The following is a 24,962-nucleotide window of genomic DNA, read 5'->3' as shown; positions in this document are numbered from 1 at the left end:
AATAAACGCACAAGAAAAGAGCCGCTGTGCGTGACCTTTGGCGAGGGGTCGGCTAAATGAAAAAAAGTTGTGATCTTTGTGATGTGCGCGCGCGTTTTGTGCTGCAAGACACTTCCGATAAATTGATTTTCCCGCTGACACGGCCGCTTTTGATTGACGAGCCGATTTATGTATATAAAATTGAGCGAAAAGTGCGATAATGCGCGCAGAGGGCATCGGCGAGGGCGATCCACCGCACACCAGCTTGACCGACATTATGCTCACTTCTAAATGCAATTAATCTACTGCTCAATGGGGCGATTAATCAATTTAATAATAATATAAATTGAATCACTGCGCAAAAGATAAATGATTAAATCATCAACAAATATGGGAATAAAAATTTATGTCTCATTAAAATTTATTTCATCACTTTGAAGCAAAATTATGGTTGAGCAATTTTCAATTATCAAATATGGCGGAAAAACGCAAATTGCATCAGAGACAACAGGTGAAAACAAGCTTTAATTATTAGTTATGTATTAAATTATTTTCTGCTTATGACACCCTGTATCGTGTACATGATTTTAATTGGATCTGAGTCTAATTACTGAACAATCACCATGATTGCCGGGAATTATTACTCGATTATGCACTTGAAGGGACTTGGAGGCGAGCACGCGATCGCGGTGCCCGCGGGACCGAAGTAACTTCGCGATTCATAAAACGGTTGTAAACATTCGGCTATTTTTGTTTTCGTCTGACTTTGTGCCACTGCTCTTGTATGTAAATCCGTCAGCGCAGAGTTAACTTGTGTACTCGGTGGAAACAAAGTTATGAAGGGAGATGCTTGTGTAAGTCATGAATGTATTTAGGGATTTATTGCTGCGACTGTGAGGAACAAAAGAACGCGAAAATATTCAAAATGCGTCCGAAAACGATAAAAAATTTTAAAACATCATTGAACTATTAATTTTTATTTTTAAATAATTATTGATTTTATATTCAATTGTGAGTTGGTGAATTAATCAAATAATGGCTATTGAAATATTATGAATTTGAATTGTCGCGTTATCAATTTGCAAAATGGCAGCGCCTAATAAAAAATAGAATAAGGTTGGTTGAAGTAGAATATGAAGTGAATATTGAACAATAAACCTCTTGTTTAAAAGATTTTTAAATAAAATAATTTTATCTGTAAAATATTCCACGTATGATGATATTAACTTTTCCTTGTTAGGACAAAGTTGAGTGAATTATTCGAGGAAACTGTAAAAACCGGCACATAGCATACATCTCATAATTTTCGAGCGCGTTTGACACTGATGGAGAAGAAGGACCTGCCGCCCTTAATGAATAATTCCACCCGGCAGCCGTCGAGCGCACGCAAAATCGAATTGCAAATTGGTCGCCGCGCACCTGAGGCTAAAATTGATGCAAAATTATCTCCCGGTGCCCTCAAATTGCATTCATTTTTCTTGGCGCTAATGCAGCGGCCGATTTGCAAACGCATCTCTTTTTCTTTCAGCCACACAGATGCAGAGATAGGGAATTTCACGTGCGTCACACCAACAGGGTGTTATCGGCCTCGCGCCGAGCAAAAAAGAATGCGAATCATAAATAATTATTATCGCAGCGCGACAAAAGGCAAAATCTTCTGCGTCTTAATTTATATAGACTGCGTGGCTCGTTGAGGAGCGAAAGAAAAAGAGCAGAATCAAAGACGGATTGCGTGCTTATCCTCAATCTCGGCGGCGGCAACGCGATAAATACAAATTTATGTTTGCATGTATAAATTTATAAACAGTCTGGCGGGGTTTTCATTTGGGATTAAATGGACCCAAATATTAATGGGTGAATTGCGTCCGAGTGCATTTTTTGAAATATCACAACTCACGACATAAAAAATAGCTGAGTGTGGCAGAGTGAGTTGTAATAATAATTTTATAATAGTATTTGTATCTCGCCTTCATCAAACGTTCATCGCTCCAAATTTCAACCATAAAAAAATTAAGAGAGAAGAAGAAGATAAAGATTAAGAAGTTTTGTTTAAATTACTAAATTAATTAATGATATTATGATAATATTTTTGGGTGCATTTTCTCTTTATATAATATATTGAAATTTTTTATGGTATTAATAACAGCATCAAATAATTTAATATATATTTTTTTAATTAGTAAAAGAATGTAGTGAAATATACAATTGTAACGAAAGTTATTACGCATTTATTAAATCAGTTATAGATACATTTATAATTTAAATAAACTAAAGCTTCAATTTTATGTCAACTGAGAATGAAAATAATATCTCGAGACATCAAGTACAATTTTATTGATATAAAAATTAGTAAATAAATTGGTCATTCATTCACGATCAAATGAGAGAAGCAAAAAACATTCATCGTTGCAAACACCAAAAATAAAAAAAGATAAATATCATTGAAATAGTTTAAACATGAATTTTAGTAAAATTTGGACAAAATTATTTTACACAAAAACTGTAAAGTCAAGTTCCAATTTTCACTAATCAATTTGCATTAAAGGAGGTTCGCATCAGTAAATATTTATACTTGAAGCATTCGTTGATTGCACGCCAGCGTCGTTGCTAAGCAAAAGGTCTGCTATAAATAATTGGGTGCCGCCGAGTCTGGGCCCGCTCGCACTTGGTGTATCAATTAGATGCAAAACGGCAGTCTTTCTTTCTTTCTTTTTCAGAGAGTTCGGCATAAATCGGACCGCCGCCGCGGAAAAAAGCCACGCGCCGCCGCCAAAAGGCAAAAAATCGCGAGCATCCGGCGCGGCGAAAATCTCGAAACCAATCGTCGCGAGCATCGCATGAAAAAGCTGCCCCGTTCGCGAGACGCCTGCTGAATACGAGAGCAAGGAGAAATGAACAAAACCGAATATAAACGATGCTGCATTCATTTGGCATACGCCGCACACGCGAATCGCCGCCATCAGCCGCGCGCATCCACTTGTCATTCTTATTTTTCCGCGCGCGGACAAGTGTCTTCTTTGCATATAATTCCATTCGTGCATTTGTAAATTATGTATGCCGCGGGTCCAATAATAATTGATGCATCTCCTTAAAATATTATTAACCTCGTACGTACCACGGCTCCAATTTGAAAATAATTTATCTAAATTTGGCGGAAAAAAAGCGAAATGACAAGTGAGAGAAAATTATATGATTTATTGATTGACACATCGTTGTGAACTTTCTTTTGTATTCTTCAAATTGTTGTTTTCTGTTCTAATTAGTGTAGAGTAATGTCCTTGATTGTGTTTTCAAGTGTGCAGCAGTCTCAGGTTTGAAATTTTATTATTATTATTATTATTATTTTGAAATGATTTTACGTGTTTTTACTGAAACTGTTCGAGAAAAACGGCTTTATTGAATACACACCAAAATTGTGACTTAATTAGAAATTATTTTTAAATGGCACAAAGATTAAGCATCACAAAAAACTTAATGAAAACCCAAAAAATTAGGGCAAGCAGAGCAACATAACTGGCCTGGATAGCGATTTCGCCCAATTCCAGGGCTCATCAGCAGACATGAATGTTTCAATTGCACCTTGATCCGTACTCAGGAACCAAGACTGCGGCAGCTGTTCTGTTTGCCCTAATTTACCGGGTTTTGATTCAAATTTTTGATATGTTAACACACAAAAATAAAATTTTCTTGTCAACTAAAATTTAATTTTTAGTCAAAATTTTGGTATAAAAGTCAAATTGTTCTTGCAGTTTCAGCATAAAAACCTCTTAAAAATTATTTTCCAGTTTGAAACTAATTTAAAGAATAAAAATTTTTGCAAATAACTCATTTTAAACACTTAAAAACTGGCATTTTTAGGATTTTAAGTGATAAGTTTTGGATATCAATTTCGTTCATGGTGGTTGCAAAGCAAAATATTATTGAATCACAATGCAAAATAATTCATTACTAATCTTTCTGTTGCTGGCTGATGGCTGGACGGGCATTGTTGCTTCACATACGTGTACAATGGTCGCTCACAATCAGATCAATATCAGCATTATTTCATTCATTCGCTGCTGCCGCTCGGAAAGGCGTGTTCGTTCGGTGCGAGCTGCAAGGAGCAGGAGAGAAAGCGCCGAGAGTAACTTATTGCCGCGCTCAATGCTATATAATATACACAATTAATAAACAAACTTTTGAGCTCGGCGGCGAAAACGGATCGGGCAGGTTGACATTATTTCTAACGTGCAGTCCAGCAAGTAGCAGCGCCTCCGACAGACACATTATAAAAGAAAGAACGGTCTCTCGCATGGCCCAAAGCGTCGTTTTCTGGTCAGTCCAGCTGGCGCGTATGTGTAATTGTGAAGTGTACAAAGAGGTGTAAAGCCATAAATCAGCCTTTTATTTTCATTACATTGTCATGCGCGCGCCGAGAAAAATGCGACTGCCCCAATTACGCTCGTTTGAGCGAATCGTGATCAGAATAATTAATCCTGCGGACAAAATGGACCATTAATAATTAGCTCGAAAAATTAAAAAAAGAAAATGTAATTGTATATAATACGATTAATTTTAAAGAGGGCATTAATACATTTATTCACTTCGAAATGGGCGTGTTTGTACACACTTAACCTTCGCCGAGAATTATATCAGTGAATAGACATTCTGTACTCCATAAACATTCGGCCCACGCATGCAAATTGCACCGCTCTAGCGAGCCGTACAGCATCTTTTAAGCCGGATTGAGGGAATGTGAGCTGGGCCTACGCACGAGCATTGTTGCGGGTTTTATTGAAAAAAATAAAATCGTATGCAGGCAGCGCCGCTGACAGGCCGCGGATATACGTCTTTCAATCAGAGATACACACGTGAAATCAATTCGGCCTGTCAGAAGTCTGTGTATTTTACGGACAGACATATTTGGCGGGTCGATCATCAACCTTCGGACGGTTTAATTGGATTTGTGAGCTGCACGCGAAAGCCAAAGTGGGTAAGAGTTTCCAGATTGGTCTTTTGGAAGAGGGAAATAAATTTTTGATTTTCCATCGTCATAAAAATTGACAAAATTATATATCACTCAAGAAAATGCAAATTGAGATGAAAATTTGGACAAAAGTTTATCTTCTGGGATTTTGTAAATTTGATATTATTAAGAGAATTATATATTCAGCTTTAATGAAAGCTGTGAGGTACATTGGGGTTATTACATAACGTTTCAATAAATATTAAGAAATTAATAATAAAAAAGTATGAATTTCGTTTAATTCTCTTTTTCTATGGATGAATATTCCTTACAAAGGAAAGGTATGAATAATTCAAGTTCGTGCTAAAAGTGTGGATTCAATTTTTAGTTTATATAACCGTGTCTCTTCTGTTTATTTTTTCAACGTAATATTATTTTACTTGAGTGAGTTGAGTGGAAAAAACAATAATATTATTTAGTAATTTAGTGCCACGTAATCCAATTATTATAAATTAATAAAATATAATTCAATTCCCATCATAAATAGCAGGCCGTTTTAATTTCTTCATTGTCAAAAGACATGCAAGTTAAACTATATATTATGCGTATTTCTCGCGCTGTGCACATTAATAAACGCACTCCTTACAAAAGCCTATACTGACAATAATTAATCTCCATCTGAGCAGCGGGCCGACGCGATACATCAATGCTCGGAAATCAACAATGAGCGCACTTCAAAGTAATGTAATGTGCTCTGCGGCCTACCGGCCACGTGAAAAATGGATCGGCGGCTAATTAAACCCTAGCATGCAAGGCGAAAACACATTCATCACTTGCTAATTAACCTTTTAAAGGCGGCAAAGAGGTTTCGCAAACGGACTCGCGGCGAAAATTCTTCTCAACTGCAATATTTTTTCCGATCTGTTATTATTTTAAAATTTCAGAGGCACGTCAAGCGAAAAAGCATAAATCAAATTCGCGGAGCAAGAAGAATTCACTTCATGATATCAATTTACATATTATGCCATAATTGCAAGGCGCTGCATGAAAACGTACGCATGTGTGTAATTATATGAGGGGGCGCGTAATTGAATCTGCTCCTTCTCCAGAGGAGAAGTTTGCGAGTCTGTAACAGGGAACCAGCAAGAATTTTTCACGCTTGGTAGCACTTACAATTAGAAGCTTTACTAAATCATTATAATATTTATATCAAATTGGTAATGAGATGTTGTAGGAGAACTAAAAATTATGATATGTTTTAATCAATAAAATATTTTATCGCTCTTACTGAACTGAAATTTATAAAAAAGCTTCCCACTAAATCTGTCAGCCTATTTTGTCGTTTTTTAAAATCATTTTCATCAACATTAGACAAATGCAACTAACATACGAATCATACTTTTATAGGAAAATTTATCAAAGCACATCGCGAAATTATGCGGAACGACCGCCTCTGTACGGTCGGTCGGCGAAACTTGGCCGCGCGAATTGTTATTTTATGCAGGAACTCAAAGGATTAAATCCGCGTAGCCGGCAGCACTCGCCGGCGATGCGTTAAAATTCAGTCTGGCAAACAAACTGCTAAACTGAGAGTATAATTATTAATTGCCCAAGTTGTTAAATTAGTTGTATAATTGCCACGCAAATCATGATTATACATACGAGATGAAAAATTGTGCGACCCGCAAACCCGAGCCCAAGTTGAAAGGACCAGAGTGGCTGCGAATAGCGACGTTTGATTTCTGCACCATACTGACACGAAGGCCATGTGGACCATCATGGGGTAAGAGGTGCATCAAGCCGGGTTCGAACGCGGAATGACGCGACTGGTGGGCGGCGACTTTACCACGAGACTATCAGGAGACTCACGATTCAGAGGCTCTAAACTCTTTAGATAAAGACGGGCAATAATCAATTTAAAATCAATTTACTGTTTTAAAGACCTAGTACTTATAAAAGAGTGGAATTAAAACTTAATATTATAGAACTTCATATTGCAATTTTGATATTTTTTTCATTATAATTCAATGGTTAATATTTTTAATGGTAATAAATATTTTAATTTAATTCTGACAAAAAAGAGGACAAGACAAATTCTCCCTTTAATCACTGCCAAATGAAATGAAACTAAATAAAGAACAAACTGATTATGTATTGAATGTTTTACATAATTATTTAACTTGGAAATTTTAAATCCAAAATATTTAAATATTGCATAATTATTTTTTAATATGAGTAGAAGTTTCCAATCACTATTGATTTGTAAACTCGACTTTTTTTTCAAATAAAGTCATTGTTTTAAATTATTTTTAATTATATTTTCAGGATGTTAACGCCCCTTGAAATTAGTGACTTGGAGTTGCCTAATGTGGCCGAGAATATCCATCGAGTGGCGAGTTCGCAATCTCGCTTTACATGCTCGGGCGAGTACAGCCACAATAAAATAGCCTCGCTCTCTCTGCCTCGAGCTTCTTTATTAGAGCTACCAAGTAACTTTTGTTTAATGCCGCTACTTCTTGTCTCTTCTTTAACTTTCTGAATGTCTCGATAATGCCCGTCGGCGGCGAAAAAATACATAAAAATAAAGAACGCGGCCGTGTCCTGCACTTTTCCCGCACATTCGCTTTCCTCGCCGGCTATTTCATGAATTATATGGCTAGGCAGCTTTGTCCACTTTATCTATATCACTCTCGGTACGAAAATCCGTGCCGCGGGGGGCGCGATTATCGCTGCCGAATATAAAGTGAGTCGCCTTTTAAATCAAATGAACGCGAGTGAAAGCCAAATTTGATGCTGTCAAAATTGAGAAATTTTGCAACGCCGCCGATTCGTGTATGTAATAGCAGTGGCAATCAAAATAACATTCTCGCTTCGATTGGCCGCGGAGATCGTGGGAAGTAGTCGAGATGGAACATTATTATGTCTTGTTGTCCTCCATTACGGACGCTTTTATGTAACGCAGTGCAGGAGAGAGGGGACGGAGGGGAATCGTATATGTATTGCGAATTTATATTATGCGTATAAATTATAAGCTCATATTTTCAACTGCAATATCAAAAGAACTCAAAAAATAAAATTCTAGCTGACAAGTGTTCGTGAGATAAGAGGAGGATATTTGCAGGTCGGTGTCTTTGCGGCTCAGAAAACGAGATGCGATAAATCAACCGGACCTCTCCACGCAGGTGATGCTTTTTTTCTGCGCTTCTCCTTCAAAGGTCACGCACACGCCAAGCAATTGGCAAGCTGAGAAGCCGTCAAGGCATTATTAGGCGTGTTTGCTATGCTGTGGCCAAAAATTGTATCACACATGGAAAATTAAGCTACTTTGAAATAAATCTATATAATAATTTATATCATTATTAAATTTTCACTTTAATACATAATGCAATTATAAGCAGATTTGATTATTTTCATAATTTAATTATTTTTATATAAATTAAATAAAATAATCTTTTAAAAATATTGGGCTTGGACACCCAATAGTAATGTCAATATTAATTTATTTAAAGCATGGAAATCCAATCAATTCCATTGATGTGTCCTTCAAATATTTTGAAATGTTTGGCTCACATGTGAGTAAAATACTCACTAGAAAAAATTTACAAAATAAAAGCACTTTAATTATTTAAATAGAAAAAAAATCAATTTAAATCAAGTTAAATGTACTTTTCTTTAAAAAATTTCCGTTTTGTATAGCATTTTTTTTTTAAGTGTGCGGTCAGGTATGCATGAGTACCTGAGCCGGTCTGAGGGAGGAGAGGCGAAGACGAAGAAAAGAACACGCGGCGACAAGCAGTCTGGGCCGCCGCGCCGACCCTCCCACCTCCTCTCGCATTCTTCGCAACGAGCAGCGAGAGAGGCGCAGAAAACAGACTGACTGACGACCATCCACGCTACTTACATGGCTCGCGTGAAAAAAAAAGAAATAAAACGCGGCGGAGGTGACGTCACCCTTGCAAATCTCAATTTAAGTCTGCGCCGGGAATTTGGCACTTGAAATGCTGCTGCTGAACGCGGACGGACCACTCTCGAATGCTGCTCGCGCCGTCGCACGCGAAATTCAATCCGGGATTGCGATTTTTCGCCAGAAGGCTGCGATTCTCGCGAATTTCGTTGTTGCCATGCATGAGTGAAAAATTCATATCGCTCGAAGTAATTTTGTTTTTAGCCAGGATATTGCGAAATGAGGGTGGAAATGGCGGAGATTGGATAAATTTGTACTCAATGAGGGGCGATTGATTCTCGCGGGTTTTGTCTTACCGCAAAGTTGGAATTCGAATGAGAGCTCAAGCGGGATTGTCGGTAGTGGTTGTTGGTTGTACATACCTGAAACAAGAAAAAATAAATTAGATTTGTTAACAAAAACAAAACAATTCGATTCCAGCAAATAATTACTCGTAAAAAGTTTGCAAATTAGAGCTTGCACATTAATTAATCAGTAATTTAATCCCCTTTTGCCTATTGGTGAGGGATATTAAAATTTGTTTGAAGAAGTTTGGCACTCGAGGAGATGATCATGGAAATGAAGAGATCGGGCTTTTTCTCGTTGCAGAAAAATTGTTTTATAAAATAGTTTTATTTTTAATTCTTAAAAAAAAGCATAAATAAACTTTTAAAATTTAATTATAAAATAATATTTGATTAAGCTAGTTCATAGAACTGCCTCAATTAGGAGGCGCTCTAGTTAACCTTTTGCCAATAACTCGTTTTTATAGTCCAATTTGAAACAATATTTATAAATTATTTGTAAATTTCAGCTTGAATTCGTTTCTGAAGGTGATATCAATTTTTTTATGCAATGATCGTTATCTTTGTTCCTCAGTAACAACAAATTTAATTTGACTTTATAAGTTGAAAATTTATTTTTCTAGTTTATTACTTAATTTTATTTTATTAAATAAATAAATAAATTTGGAAGAAGAATAATTTTTCAAAAAATGAGTAAATAAACAAATAAAAATTTAAAATTTAATTAAAAAATAAAAAAATTAATTAATTTTTACTAGTTCTTAAACCTGCCACCATTAGGAATCTCTGCAGTTAACCTTTTTTTTTAAATAACTCATTATTTTGTATTCAATAATTTTACATGCAATGAGAGAAGTTATAAAAATAAATTATTCATTTCAGCTTGAATTTTTTTTTTTTGAAGTTGATATCAACTTTTTTTTTTTTTTTGATGCAATGATTGCTCTCTTTTTTCCTCATTGTCAGTAAAACCCCAATTTAATTAAACTTTTTGAGTTAAAAATTTGCTATCCAGTTTATTACTTAATTTTATTTTACAACAAAAATATTTATCGCAGACAATATTTTTTTATGTCAATCTGATAAGCAGCGTCTTTACAGTTATATTAAATATATAATAATATTTCTTCTTTTATAATTATTCTATAATAATTCAATTTTTTATGCTAGTAGCAAATAATCTATATGTATAAAAGTTCCAGTGATTATTTATTCGGCGAATTGATTTGATAATTGCCACTCTTGGAACCGCAGCTCTTGAAGGCTGCATATCTAGGATTCTGCGAACCAAACCGATTTCTCCGCGACTGCATAAATCAATTAGTTGTTACTAAGCGCTGATAATTTATACACGGACAGAGCAAAGTTGAGCCGCGCGAGTGCCAATAATTGCGGCAATAAACACCGTGCAAGTATTGTGACGAGACTATAACTCAACCGTGCAAATATAAATGTACTCCGAGTTTCCCTGTTTTAAAATACGAGATCGAGCGAGCTGCAGCGAGAGAAGAGACGAAGGAAGTTTCTTTCATTCTCTCTCTCGTGTGTGTATAAAATGATTATCCCGACAACTCGGCAGCAAAGAACAAGTCTCTGGTGAAGGCCGACCGCCTCACAGCCAACTCCTTCGGGCTGGAACACAATGACAGTGTAAAGACCTTCCTTCTTTCTTTCGCAGCCGCGATCGAATTTATAAAATAAATAATTGGCCGCGGAGAATCGAAGAAAATCGGCTGCTTTTCGGAACGGGGAAAAATTATCTGCCGGAGATGAAAGCGAGATTTGACTCTTTTTTTTGTGCGCAGCCAATAAGAGATTGAGAGTTCGATTTATAATTCTGCAGTCTCTCTCGCTCTCATTGTTATACAATCATTCCCATTAACTGAGGTTAATAAAATGGCCTTAATAATACAGTGGCTCATGTTTAATGAATGCAGCCAACAGAACAGCGGCTTGTTATAAATTGGGAAGGAGAACCATGCAAATGAATAATCAGCATCGACTTCAGTTTTTCAGGGAAAATTCCGTTTAGACAATAAACCTTGAAAACCAAAGCTGAAAATAACTATTGCGCGTTTCCATAAAGTAACGCCGGCAGAGCACGCTTGTTATTCACACCAATGAGCTGAAAATAAATTTATATTTATGCACTTGAGGGATATAATTATGAATGTACTCTCACTTAAACGAACCAGTTTTGTTTTCTCCTTCGGCTAAATTTTGAAATTCACATAATAATAACTCAATTTGACGAGCCGCGTTCATATCGCAAGCGCCGCATCATAATATTTGTTTTCCGAATTAAAAAGGACTCAGGAGGAGGAGCTTATAACCGAGTTGATAACAAAGAAATTAAACGCGCGTCGAGTTAAATAGGATTCAGTACGTGCATTATTTTAATTATTATCAGCGCAGCGACAGCCAGTGCGCGTTGCTTGACACTGAAGTTGCAAACAATAAAAATTACGTCGGGCGCATTTATCGAGCCTGAACGAACCCGCATGCAGCGAAACCTTCACATTATTTAAATTGCTCCGCGAGTTAAGTATGCACTGCTCATCATCACGCAAAACACACTTCCCCATTTTCCAAGTGTGAATTTATTACAAAAAGAGGAATTTGTTTCTCTCTCTCTCTGAAAATAATTCCTTCTTTTTTTCCTCCTCCCGGCGTGTGGTATTGGAAACCTCAAAATTCTCAACCTGCTATTTCATTTCCCGCCAGTAAGGACAACAAAAAGCATCTCTCAGGTAAGAAGTTCAAAGACCTCGTTGAGCCCGTGAAAATAACAAAGGTCGTTGTGGGTTTCGCGCCCCCGCGAGAGCGACGAGGTGGCCCACTTGTGAGCTGCACTTTTTTGCTCGAAAACTCGCCCCCACCGAGAAAATTCAATTGTGCAGCGTTTCACCACAAGCCACTGATGACTTCTCAGCCACCTTCTGCCTCCTGCACTAATCCCGTAAGAAAACATTTCTATTGGAAACGCGCAGGAAACCCCTGCGGAGCGTGTTTTGCTTCGCAGCCAAAATTAAGAGAAGGCTGTCATGGATTTGGGCCCTTTGTGTCCCGAAGAAACTTTTCTTTCTCTACCTGAGCCTCGACTCTTTTCCACGAGTCACTCAACTGGAAAATCAACACCCCTGATCCCTGCTCTCGGGGGAGCGCGTCCAGAATGTTTGGAGAGAAATTTTTTTCAACAGAAATTTGTTTGTTGATAAAAAATTTCAAATTTAACTTTATTTTTATTTTAAACCTGTTTCTTAATTCCGAGTAAAGGAGGAAATGGAGGCGCGTTTATTTCAAGGAAGTCGATAAGCCCCTATATATCTTAAATTCGATCAGTGGAGGCAAAAAAAAGCTAATTGTGTCACTGTTGTTGTAAGTTTTGTCCTCTAATAGATTAATGCAATTGAGAATATCAAAATTTGTTTTTGCTAAATCGCGAAAGACTATTGGTGTGAATCAAGTTTGACATGGCTTGATATCAAAGTATTTTCATTTCGTGTAAATTAAAATTTCTTGCAAGATTGAATAGTTTTTTCTTAAACTGACGAACCATATAAACCAAAATTAGGGATTCTTGACTCTGTATAAGAATCGGGGAATCAAATTATATGTAAACTAAATTTAAAATTAGCAAATTTAGTAAAAATTAAACAGCTTTAAAATGTTTTAAGCATCAGAAATCAAGTTTTAAAATTAAAAAGGTCTTGAATATTAAAAAAATATATATAATATAAAATGAAATGAATGATATTATTAGTTAATTTTTTTTTAATTAATTTAAAGATATTTTTTGAAAGTTTTGATAATAGCTATTGTCAAATTCAAATTGCTAAATCCAAAATCATGCCGAATTTCAACATCAAATTAGATGGGAATTTTAAACTTTGTTAAATTTGGTTTATGAATAAATAAAATACTTGGGTAATTATTCAGCCCAACTAGTTACAAAAAATCAAATATTGTCATTAATTGAAATATTCAAACCAATAATGCAATCTTTATATGAATTAATCACATGTAGAGAGCGCATAGAGTGCTCTAAAATCTTAAAAAAAAACTTTGAACGTCTATAAATGAAAGTATGCAAATTATACGCAATTAATCCGATAAAAACGTGTGCAGTTTAAAACGCAAAATGATTTGCACCCCCTAAAAATATTTCGTTCCTGTGACATACCCCGCTCTCCCTTCCGGCGCTACTGCATCCGTACTTCCAGTAGTTGTTGGCCTGATGGTGGCCGAAGGCGTCCGCCGAGTTGAGGACGCTGTTGTGTCCGGTCGAGGAGTCGGCGCACTGATAGTAATAGTCCTGGTGCGGTTGTTGCTGTTGGTGGTGGTGCGGTGGGGGCGGCGGTTGGTGGTGGTGCTGGGGGTGGCGCATCGGGGGCTGGTGGTTGTTGCTCATGGTGGCGCGTGGGCGACCCATGCTGGCGGCGTCCGACCGCGAAAACGACTGCAGAGCACTCACTTGTGTTCAGCGACGAGAGAAGCCAGAGGAGCTTTCGACGGCGGGCGCGTCGAGCTGCGAGTGCGGCGGCCTCCGCGGCTGCCAGCCGCCGCCGCGGCCAACCCCCCCCCCCCTCCCGCCATCCTCGCTCGCGAGCCGCGACGGCAACCACGCTGCCGCCGCGAGCGCCGCCGAACCGCGACGCTTTTCTCTCCGCCACTTCTGCTATTCTTCATAAATTATTTTCCTCGAAACTCTTCTTTGTTTTTATCGCCGATGAGAAATTTACAAGAATTACTTGTCTTTTTTAAGTAAAATTCACATTTCAAAATATTTCCTGATATTTTGTGAAAATACATTTCTATTATCATTCGCCCCCCTTTTACAATTAGATGGCATTTTTTTTAAATAAATTTATATGGAAAATTTATTCACCACCAAATTTTAATCGTTTGAAGCCAATTTGAGCCAATAACAAATTGTTATTGAACATGAAATTTGAAAGATATTTCAAAACCTATAGAAATTGGTGTCTAATTTAACTTCTATTATGTATTTTAATATTTAAATTTTATTCTCATTTAGATAATTGCCTAGACCGTTTTTATAATCACAAATCTCAAATGCAACCTCTTCTTGGAATTTTAAGTTGAAAAACTATTTATTAAAAAAGTTGGAACTTCTAGATTTTCCGCACAGTCACGCTCGACTTTGTGTAAAACGTTTCGATTTATTAATTTCGTCCAAAACGGTTTGCAGTGGAACTCGATTTCAGCATTTTATTAAAAGTTTTCAGCAACTGCGCATCGCTATAGTTTTGTTTGTATGTTGTTTTTTTCTACTCGTTTTCCAAAATAAAAAGGCGACGCTGCGATAAAGGACGGCAGCAGAAGTCACGCCACTCCAGTTTGCTGCACGAGAGAGGCTCTCGTTGTCGATCGACGGACATAAAACAAGCAAGGGAGCTTGGATATTATAGAAAAACAGCCACGGCGGCACGTTGGCAATAAGTTTGCGGTGAATTTAAGTGGACAGATCGTTTTGGCCAATGAAAAAATAAAAACACCTAAAATGATTAAATTATGTTAAGATTTTGATTTGTAAATAAATTTTAAAATTTTAACACAAAGTTTATGATAAAAAGGTTTTTTTTGTAAAATATATGTCCAAACGTTATGTTAAATTTTTGAAAGAAATAAAGAAATATATAATATTTTACTTAAAATAATTTTACTTCTAACATAAATACTCTTTGAGTAAGAAAGTATAAGGCCCAAATTAGAATTGAAACTGTTATTTACTTATGAAAGTATCAAAATGAACTATGAAAAGTCTCTGAAAAACCGTTTTAACAGAATATCAGGTAACGACTGAAAAATTACAATTGAATCAGAAAAAAATTGAAAATTATATTAAAATTTGCTTGAAGTAAAACCTAATGTGAGAAAAGCATGCGGCAGATTTCGGCCAACGTCTGCACTTTTATTGGTGTTAAAAAGATGTGATAGAAGGTGACGTTGGGACAGTGAAAAGGTCAACAGCTCGATTTTATTGAAGTGTTTGTGGGGTCAACATCACAAGTTGAGACGCGAGAAAACAGATGCTGTCGTCGGGCTTTATTTTCAGACCAGAGGCGTTATCGTCGCGCGAGTTAAATTGCGTAATTAGCCCTTATCGAAGGCCGGCGTGCTCAGCAATTAAATCAATTTTCCGTCCAGTCTCGACGCAGATAGGCACCCTCATCATTTATTTCCACTGCGTTTTCCCATGGAAGTTTTTATCTGTGTGTGTTTTTTTATACCTCAAGCGCAGGCAGCTGAATTTTCTATTAGACGATTCTGCTGGACAAATGATTAATTTAATAATGATTTATTGCTTCGGGTGTGGAAGTCCAAAGGACTGCGCGCACAAATAAGCAGCAGCATTTCCAGCTAAAAGCAAAATGCACGGTTCGCTTTTGACGATTCTGAGAATTGATAACGTCAGCCCCGCCGCTCGGAAGATATCTTGGTGTATCGGAGAAGAGCAGCGCGCAATTCTGCTTTGCATTAATTCTCTCGAGTTGGACGCGATGAATAATTACACTCCGCACTTTAATTTATGGTTACTATTTTTTTTTAGAGCTGGGAAATTTGCTGCTGTAATTCATATTTTCCATCCTCGCTTTTTAGAAAATGCATTTTTTGACGCACTACACGCGAGAGTGCATGAAATTGAGCATGTCCTTGGCGCTGCAACTGCAGCAATGTGATTAATTTGGCGGAAGTGCATCGCCCCCTTGCACACTGCATGCATGGCCGTACGCAGAAAGAATCGCATTTATCAACCATATGTGTGCTAAGGTCACGCGCCGCGAGTTAAAATTCGAGGAAAATTGTGCAAAAGCTTCGATTCTCCTCGGTCGCCGTAGAAAATTTCCAGCAGTCCATGACCTGCCGCAATGTGCACGAGGCGAGGTTCATGAACTCCAACAATGCAGATTGAAGAATGTACAAAATTTTGATTTTAAATATTTTTTTGTTAACATGTAACAAAAAACTTATGGTTTTATTTCAACAGGGTTGGAAACATAGATGTATGAAAAAATTATGAATTTTGTATCGTATAGAATTTCACGAGGGTTGATTTGAATTTAAAATCAGCTTTTCCTCGGTGCGTTTTGAGAGTTTATTAAAAAAAAAACAATATTCTGCTCTACATGTTTCGGCTGCAGCAATAATTCATGAGCTGTGAAAACATTTTGACAAAAATTAGTATAGAAATTAATCTTTTGAAAATATTTCAATTTCATTAAAATTAGCAATACAATTTTTCATTTTTCCCAAAGAATCGTTAATTGGAAACAAAAAATTTAAATGATTGATTTTTATGCTAACTCTTTTCAAAATAATTTCAAAGCTCATGGATTATGGCTGCAGCCAGCAGCCGAAACATGTAGAGCAGGACATTGTTTGTTCTTAAACAATAAACAACTCACAAAACCCATCGAGGAAAAGCAGATTTTAAATTCAAATCATCATGAGTTATGAATTTCTTTATGTATTTTTAGCAATTAATTGTTATAAATTATTTTAATGCCAAAAATTGATAAAATTAAAAAACTTAAAATGTGCTAAAAATTTAATTTAATCTCTCACAATTCAATATCATTATATTACTGAACGTGTGCCATTTGATGTATTAAGAAGCCTCATGCATAAAAATGGATTACAACGCAAATTTAAACATGTTTTGCAACGTGCTTGCTCCAAAATTGAAAGTTCAATCTGATTTGTGCGAGGGCAGAACGGTTGCAGCAATTTTCCTTTATAAATTTTGAACAACAGCTCACGAGACGATCTCCATTAAAACAAACAAAGAGTGACCGTACGAGTGGAGAGCAAACTTCTTTGCAGACATATATAATATATTCAAAAGAGGCTCTTTTGTTAACGCCCGCAGCGTGCTGAAAAAAATTACACTCGGTACAGATATTGCCGAGTGGTCCCAGGGCAGGCGATAAAAAGAGAGCAAATTGCCGTGGCGGAGAAGTATCGCGGCTACCTGATGGGTGCGGCGCGATATTATTTTTATTGTCTTGCCCACGTTATCTATCGCGCTGAATCGCGCGCGCTTACCGCGAATCGAAACAATGGCCGCGCACGATCCTAAACTTGTACACAGCAGTTTTTGTCTCACTTTGCACTGGTCCATAATTTCCTAGCTTTTCGAAATAGAATATTTAAAAAAATAATAACAAATTAATTAATGACAGCATATGCTTGCAAAATCCAGTAGAAATGTAGCAAATGTAAGTTAAAATTCAAAAGGGGGAAATGTATTTGCAAAGAAAGTTAATAGTTTTTACCACAAAATTTGTAACTTTAGCAGAAATAATTAGTTCAATTTCATTTTAAAAGTTTTAATACATTATATAAGAGGAAAAAAAATAGTTGGGAAAAAATTTCGTTGAAATTATTTTTATTGATGAAAAAAATCTGTATTTTATTAAGCAATGTTGAGTGTTTCAGTGTATATACGTAAATAAATTTATAGTATAGTAGGACGCACGGCCACTACTGCAGGCGATGAAATTATCCAGAGACTTTGATTTATCTTTCAGTTGCGGTCAAAAGTAAGCGTCTTTGCTTCATGTACACTTACATGGTGAACATTCTAAAAAGTTGCAGTACATCAGCATTCAACTTTAATGCAACATCCTCTAAAAGTACACAAGAGAGAGTGAATTTTAACAGCCACAAGGGGTTTTTATTTTAAAACAAGGGCTTATTTTTCGATTTATGCCACGAATTATATTTCAGATAATAAATACAATTAAAGATATTAAAACTGTTAAATGAAAGTGCCTGTAGGAAAAGTTTACAAACTTTTGCTTGAACAAAATAATTAAAATATTATTTTTATAAATTAAGAAATGTATTTATTAGTAAAAATTATATCTAAAAAACTGTTTCAATTGTAACAATATTTATATGTGCTAGATTAATTCAATTACATATATTAAAAATAATAAAAATCAACTTAATAATTACATTATTTATTATCATTAAATAATTTTTTTGCTTTAAAAACTATTTATGCATTGTATTTAAAAACTTTTGAAACTACAATTTAGGAAATCCAAAAGAGTTTTAATTTTTCATGAAATTTTTGAAAATTTTGAATACAACTATTGTTTGTCGCTGTTCAACAAGTTAACATTTTTCTACCAGGTGCAAAGTATAATCTCGAGTGGCTTGCATTCAGTCGTGAGCTGAGAAAAAGTTGCGAATGAGCAGAAAAGCGGCGGTGACTCTTATTTTATATGTATTTGTGGACGCAGAAAGAGAGAGAGAAAGAGGCGGTAATGAATGGAGCAGGTGACGCTTGGAATTGCGCACACGTCCGCCACTTCTCTCTACCTGCACGCATTTTTACATTTTTCGTTTGTATCAAAGAAAGGGGCGGGAAGTTGTTGTGGTTGATTGATTGATTGAACGCAGAGAAGAAGAATCAAACCGCTCGTGCGCCGCGAGGGCCGCGAAAAAACGATCCCGACGAGATTCCGCGCGTTTGGGGCAAAAAGCGACAGGACCTTAAAAGGCGAACGTCATCCGGCGGCGGCATCGCATCTCGAAATCTCATGATAATGATCGCATTATGTCAGGTTAAAATGGCGCACGCAGGAATTCTCATTGTATGCGCGCCCCCCGTGCGACGCGAGGGCAGAAAAAAAACTTCGCAAATCGCCACGATTCCCGTAAAGATTGTTATTTCGCGATTCGCCGTTTTCCACTTATGGAGCCGCCACTTTAATGAGAGATTCGCTGCCCCTTTCTCGTTAATTAGAAAAATAACGAACGACGGACGTATACGCGAGGCCGAAACAATGCTGCCCACTTTTTTTCATGCAACGCGTGCGGTTGTGCTCGTTGGACATGCAGCGGTGAAATAATATAAACGAAAAATAAATTGTCGTGCGCGGCCCACGCACATTTATATACCCAGTCTGCGGCAGGTGACTTGCTGCGTGCGAGGTGAGCACTAGAAGGACACGACCTTGGCGGGCAAACCTGAGTCGAACGCCAATTTTTAGAGGGTTTAGCCGCAGAGACAAGTCGCACATTTCGTTTATGCATTTAAATGTTTGAGAACACAAAATTATAAATATACAAAAAAGGTAGAGTTTTTTGTACTGCGCATACAGAAATTTTGATCATTATATTTTAGAAACTGATGGAAAAATTGTAAAACTACCTCTATGGAAATAAAAAATTTTATAAATTAATTAAAATGTTAAAATTTTAATTGTATTGTTTTTGAATTTTATTCTTATTTAATTAGAATCATTGAATTTAATGTGTCATTTTTGACAATTTAAAATTTCATGTTTTTTTTTTAATTATTAAAAATTAAAATTAAATGTGCCGTTTTTTCAATTCTAAAATTCAAGTTGTCATTTTATGAATTTTTAAATTAATTTTTCCAAAAATTGTATGGCAAATTTTAAATTAAAGTTTATTCAAATTAAAAAAATGCAAATATATCTTTAATTCTAAATACCGTATTGCTTTAAAATTTGATCTATACTTTCATTAAAATGAATTTTAATTTCATCTGTTTCATTGGATCAACTCCAGCATTAATTCTTTCTTTCCTGGATTTGACTTCATCGATCCTCTCTTTTGAAAATCTCACTTCAAACAGAACTGTCTCTTCATTGTCAGTTACTTATTCTGCTCGCTAATTGGCCGGCACAGGACAATGAAAATACGGCTGGCGATGTTGCTGCACCGTGAGTTTACATATTTGCATGTGCACACGCACCAAACAAACAAACATACGCGGCACCCGGCGAGAATTTCAAGTAGCCGCGCTCATAACAGCGTTTACGGCTCAATTAGCGGCGGAAATTCATTGAATTTTACGATGCGACGCGAGAGCGATTTGATGGTCAGTTTGTTTTGATGGCAGCATAGGACGAGCCGATTTACCTGTCTGGACGTTTTTGAGTTCATTAATAAGTAGAGGAAAAGTAATTGTTGGAAATAAATTAAATTTGTACAAATATACTTTTACTAAATTGAAAATTTTCCTGGTGATTTGAACGCGCGTCGCAATTCTTGTCTCTTTTGAGTGGTAATTTAAAGTCAGTGACTCTTTTCTATGCCTTCGCGGAAACCACATGATATAATTGCGACGATCTTTAGCACGTGCAGCATTTTAATTTCTTAGCGAAAATAAATTGTATTCTTCGGACGCGCGTTCCCATGAAGACGATAAGTAAAATTATAACAGCATTGTGAGTATAGCATGAGGCGCTGGAAACAAAAACAAAGCACCGGCCTTGAGTCTGACTCATCCCCAATTATTTACACTCGACCGCGATATTTTACTCGACTCTATCTTACATCCTGATCTTTTTTATTTTCCGCCCTGACTTTCCTCAATAATTATAATTCGGCAAAAAGAGTTCAACGTCTCGCGAGAAGGTCTAGAGTGCGAATTCGCTGCGAGCTACTTTTTTTTTACTCCGCCGCAGCATTTGAATCTTGAAACGTGAGTCATATAGGCAATTATCCTTACTTAGGTTGGTGGACTTGCTCCCGTTTTAATTCTGCCTCGCGCTGCAATGCAATTAGACCTTTTAAAAAATAAGCGGCCGGATTTCTTTTCTGCAGAATGCTGCGCTTTTCGCCGTCGTCACTAAAGTGTCACATGGCAAATAAATGCTGACAATCACTCTCCTGATTTAAGGTAAAGGCTATTCAAGGAAATGATATGACACATTAGCTTTTCAAATTATTTTTCAGTTACCTTGCTTTTAATATGAAGTATTTTATAATTAAATAAAATAAAATTTTAATTACTTTTTTAATATTTAAAATTATTTTTAACTTCATTTTACAGTTTCCAAAGCTTTCCTGTCTCAAGTGGATGGTTAAATTGCAGGATATTAAAAAATAATTGGTTCCATAATACGATTGCATTAACAGCTTATTCATCTTGCAATATCATCAGATCCGATTGTGAGCAAATTAAAATTAGATGATTTAGAAACCGGATTATTTCAATCTTCCATTCAATAAAATACATTTGTAAATTAATCAAAAATTATTTCTAAGAGATCAATTTTAATCACTTTTCAATGATTATTCAAATATAGTGCATCTTATTTAAAGTGGGATAATTTAAGAAATAACAAAGGAATTTTTTTTTACATATTTGAAAACCGCGAGGCACCTGTTTGGATGATGTATGAAGTGCAACGCGCCCTTTTGACCCTCGCATTCCACTCTATGGCCATAAATAAATTAAAAACAAGTTTTCCCCGCGGTGATTGATTGTTGAACAACTCGCCATGCACGTTTTAATCGCGACTAGAAAAATGCGCTTGATATCGCCGCATCAATTATTTTGTTTCGCGAAAATTCAGCCCTTCAGCTGCCCTAGCTTATCTAAGGCTAGAAAGCGATAACGAAAGGCGGCTGACGGCACGCAACGCGGCCAGCATTAGCTTAGGTACAGGACGATAATTTAGCAGAAAGGCGAGTCCTTATTTTTCTATACTTGATATTGTACTGCGTCTTTACTAGGTCACGTTGGTTGGTAATGGAGCCCTCGGGCCGATCAATACTTCATGTAATTTAATGGGAGCAAGGAATTCAAAATCTATCTGCGCCGAGAGCTAGTTAATTAGATATATATGTTGACTTTGTGTTACATTTTATATATAATAATATTGCACTCCACAAACTCTCCTTGATGTCCGTTTATAAATGTATGCAGACTATTTTGAATAAAAATAAAAGAAGTTCAAAGCTATGCCTTGGTAGAAACACAAGGCAGTTGACTTGAGCTGGAAAAGCGCCAATTAGATTTGAAAGTGGTTGAATTATTTAAATTAAATTAGATTGTTTAGTAATTTAGTGTTTCAACATAAGTTATCTATTGGTAAATTAAATGCAAAATTGTTCATTGTATATGAATATTTTATAACACTTTCATTTTTACGAAAATTGAAAAAAATTTCTTAAAATATAAATAAACCAAATATAAAAATTAATTATTATAAAGCTTAAAATGTCAATTTTTAATAAGAGTAAAGACTGATTGAAAGTGTAGCTGTAAAGACCATGGACAATATGTTCCGTCTTAAGAAAGCAGTATTTTTATTATGACTTTATGGATGTTGGCGAAAACGAGAGGTCACGTAGAGCGACTTATTTACGGAGCGCAGAGCACGAAAGGTTGTGTCTTTGGCTTTTTCTTTCGCGTCTCGACGGCACACAATTACCGCCGTTGCGTGGCGTTTCTTCCAAAGATGGGTGGTGAGGCGAGCGGGTGGCAAAATTATTGCATGTTTTCAACATTCGCGCACGCCGAGCGCCGAAAAGCAAAACACGGATCGTATTGGCGTAGGCACAGCTGAATAACGCACTCCTCAGTCCACCAGACGGAAATGCAAAAATAGTGAAATCCATATTCTAGAAATTCGTTTTCCAATGAGATATTAAACTGGATTAAACGAAATTATATTAAAAAAAATCTCGAATGAAAGAAAAAAATCTCTTTTATCGAGAGCAGATATGAGACAATGCATCTCCGGCAACTTTCCGATCCGATAATTAAAAAAGTTTGTCAAAAGAATAAATTTCAATCGGATATCAGTTCTCGGCCGGACGGAAACTGAGAGAGAAAGATGCTGTTTAATTGAATTTCCCCTGTCGGGCGATCCATGTTGTAAAAAAATTAGACGCCTGTCTGCGACAACAAAGGAAAATCGTCTCTCGCCAGAAAGAAAGCCGTGTTTGATTTCATTAGATCGCGAAAGCCGCCGCTTTTTCTTTTAACGCGACTGGTTTCGATTAATTTTCAAACGAATCAGAATGAAAAAATTAAAACGCTTCTGAGACGCAGAAAAATGGCCGGTTTGTGAAGAAATAAAATTGTGTTGAGCACGCGAGTGGCTGCGGTTTGAAAAGATATCGCGGAGACGCACAAGATTGCCTTGAGCGACGCGTTTTTCGCCAATCTGACTGACGGCTGAGTGACAGCAGTTTTTCCTATATTTGTCCTTTTATTTTCCTTACCGAGTTTGTGCAAGCTCTAATGTAATTAGCATCGCGACTTGTTATCCCGCTGGTACATACCTGAAACAGAAAGAGGAAAGGATTCGTCAGAAATGAGAAAGAGAAATAACGAGTTGCGTAAATAAATGGTGTGTTGGCGTTTAAATGTAATTAATATGATGCGTGGAGCGATTAATTAATTCTATGACTCGCATGTCGATCATTTCTGTTGATCGAATGTGACATTCTAGACAAACCTTGTTTACAACAAACTCAACAAAATGTCAATAAAACTGCAATATTTTTAATTCCATAATCAGATTTTCTGTCATTAATTAGATTTTAAATGATAAAGTTTCATCGATTTAAATAATTTGAAGTATGTGCCATTAAATTAAACGCTTTGTTTTTAAATAATATTTTTTAATTTTAATTCACAATTGAAAGAGTTTAAAAATGATTTGATGATAATTAAATTAAAGAAAAATGAGTTCAGAAAAAAACTTTAAAGTCTTTTATTTTAATTTTATGATTTTAATCACTACAGAGAACATTAAGAGAATTTTTTTCAAACCGCGGGTTTGATTATTTGCACGTGTTTTGCTTACATTAGCAACAACTTTTTACGGTTCTGTATGCTTGACTGTTGAGAGGGCGCAAAAAAGAATTCGCGCAACCTCGGTTAATGTAAACACGCGGAGACAACCGCAGAAGCGGCAGCAGAGGAACGACGCCAGATTTAAAAAGGCTTAAAGGCTCAATCTGTCGCGGATGAATTGCTTCTGGATGATGAGCTTTTTGCACAGCTTTTGATCAGCAAACTTGTGACAGAAGGATTAAATTAAAATGCAATTTATTGCTGGAAATTTATTTTTGGCCCTTGAACCTTGAAAACGATATGAAGAGCAAACAGATTATGTATTTTGAAGTTACGAAAATGAAAGGTTTAGGGTTGAATCTTTGATGATTTGAACTTAATGTTTAAATTTTTTTAAAGTATGAATTATGTCACATATTTGAAATATGTGTACTGACTGGAATTTAGAAAATTTTTAATTTATATTTACAGAAAAAAAATCATTTTCAGCTAGTGTTGATTTTCATTAAATTGCGAAAACAAACTTCACTGGATAAAAGAAGGCGATAGAGACGTGCGCAGAAAGACATCTATTGGCACCAGAGCGCAACAGGATGTGCGAATGGAGCAAAGTTTGCAAAGCGAATTATATTATTTAATGAAACGATGCGCGGCTCTCTTGTTTTCGCAGACCCTTCTAGACAATTCCCTCAAAAACAGATTGCAATCTTGCAAGGACAAACCGTGTCAAAAATAGCAATTTGCAAAGATGGAATTTAATGGCAAATTGCAACGCACAAGATCGCTATCGCACACCGATTGTGTAATTGAAAATGTTTTCGTTTCGCCCGACACGACGGCCGATAAAACGGCATAACTGACATAATAACGATTACGCCGTGTTTACACTTTTCGAGTTGAGAATAAACATCTATCAACATAAAAAACACGATTAGGGGCAGTGAAATTAAGGCTGGTTTCCAATTCGCCATTACGTTATTCGTTTACGCATTACGTTGTTCGTTTTGCCAAGGAAATCGTATAAGCCGTTTCCAATTCACCAAAACGATACACGTAAACGGAATCCGAGTACAGCAAAACGTATAAGCGGTTTCCGATTCGCCAAAACGTACTCCGTAAACGTATTACGAGTGCCGACAGTGGTTTCCAATTCGCCAAAACGGACTCCGTAAACGTATTACGAGTGCC

The 24,962-nt window shown here is 36.3% G+C and overlaps 1 protein-coding gene across 15 annotated transcripts in view; it reads right to left on the bottom strand.

Moving 5' to 3' along the window:
* LOC132195267 (transcription factor 12) overlaps positions 1 to 24,962 on the bottom strand; it is a 106,803-nt gene that overhangs the window by 13,884 nt on the left and 67,957 nt on the right. For 11 of the 15 annotated variants that reach the window (XM_059617148.1, XM_059617147.1, XM_059617153.1 and 8 more), the window contains exon 6: positions 9,185 to 9,250. The exons of 2 other annotated variants lie outside the window; for them this stretch is intronic. In XM_059617148.1, coding sequence (XP_059473131.1) covers positions 9,185 to 9,250 — 66 coding nt within the window. Of the gene's footprint in view, positions 1 to 9,184; positions 9,251 to 13,355; positions 13,666 to 24,962 lie in introns of those variants that run through there. 2 more of the 15 variants (XM_059617156.1, XM_059617159.1) reach the window with 2 other exon arrangements.

The sequence above is a fragment of the Neocloeon triangulifer genome, unplaced genomic scaffold, assembly GCF_031216515.1.
Source record: "Neocloeon triangulifer isolate White Clay Creek 2 clone unplaced genomic scaffold, ASM3121651v1 ptg000009l, whole genome shotgun sequence".
Lineage (NCBI taxonomy): Eukaryota > Metazoa > Arthropoda > Insecta > Ephemeroptera > Baetidae > Neocloeon > Neocloeon triangulifer.
Note: the sequence above shows the minus strand (reverse complement) of the source record. Positions and strands in the feature narration are given on the sequence as shown.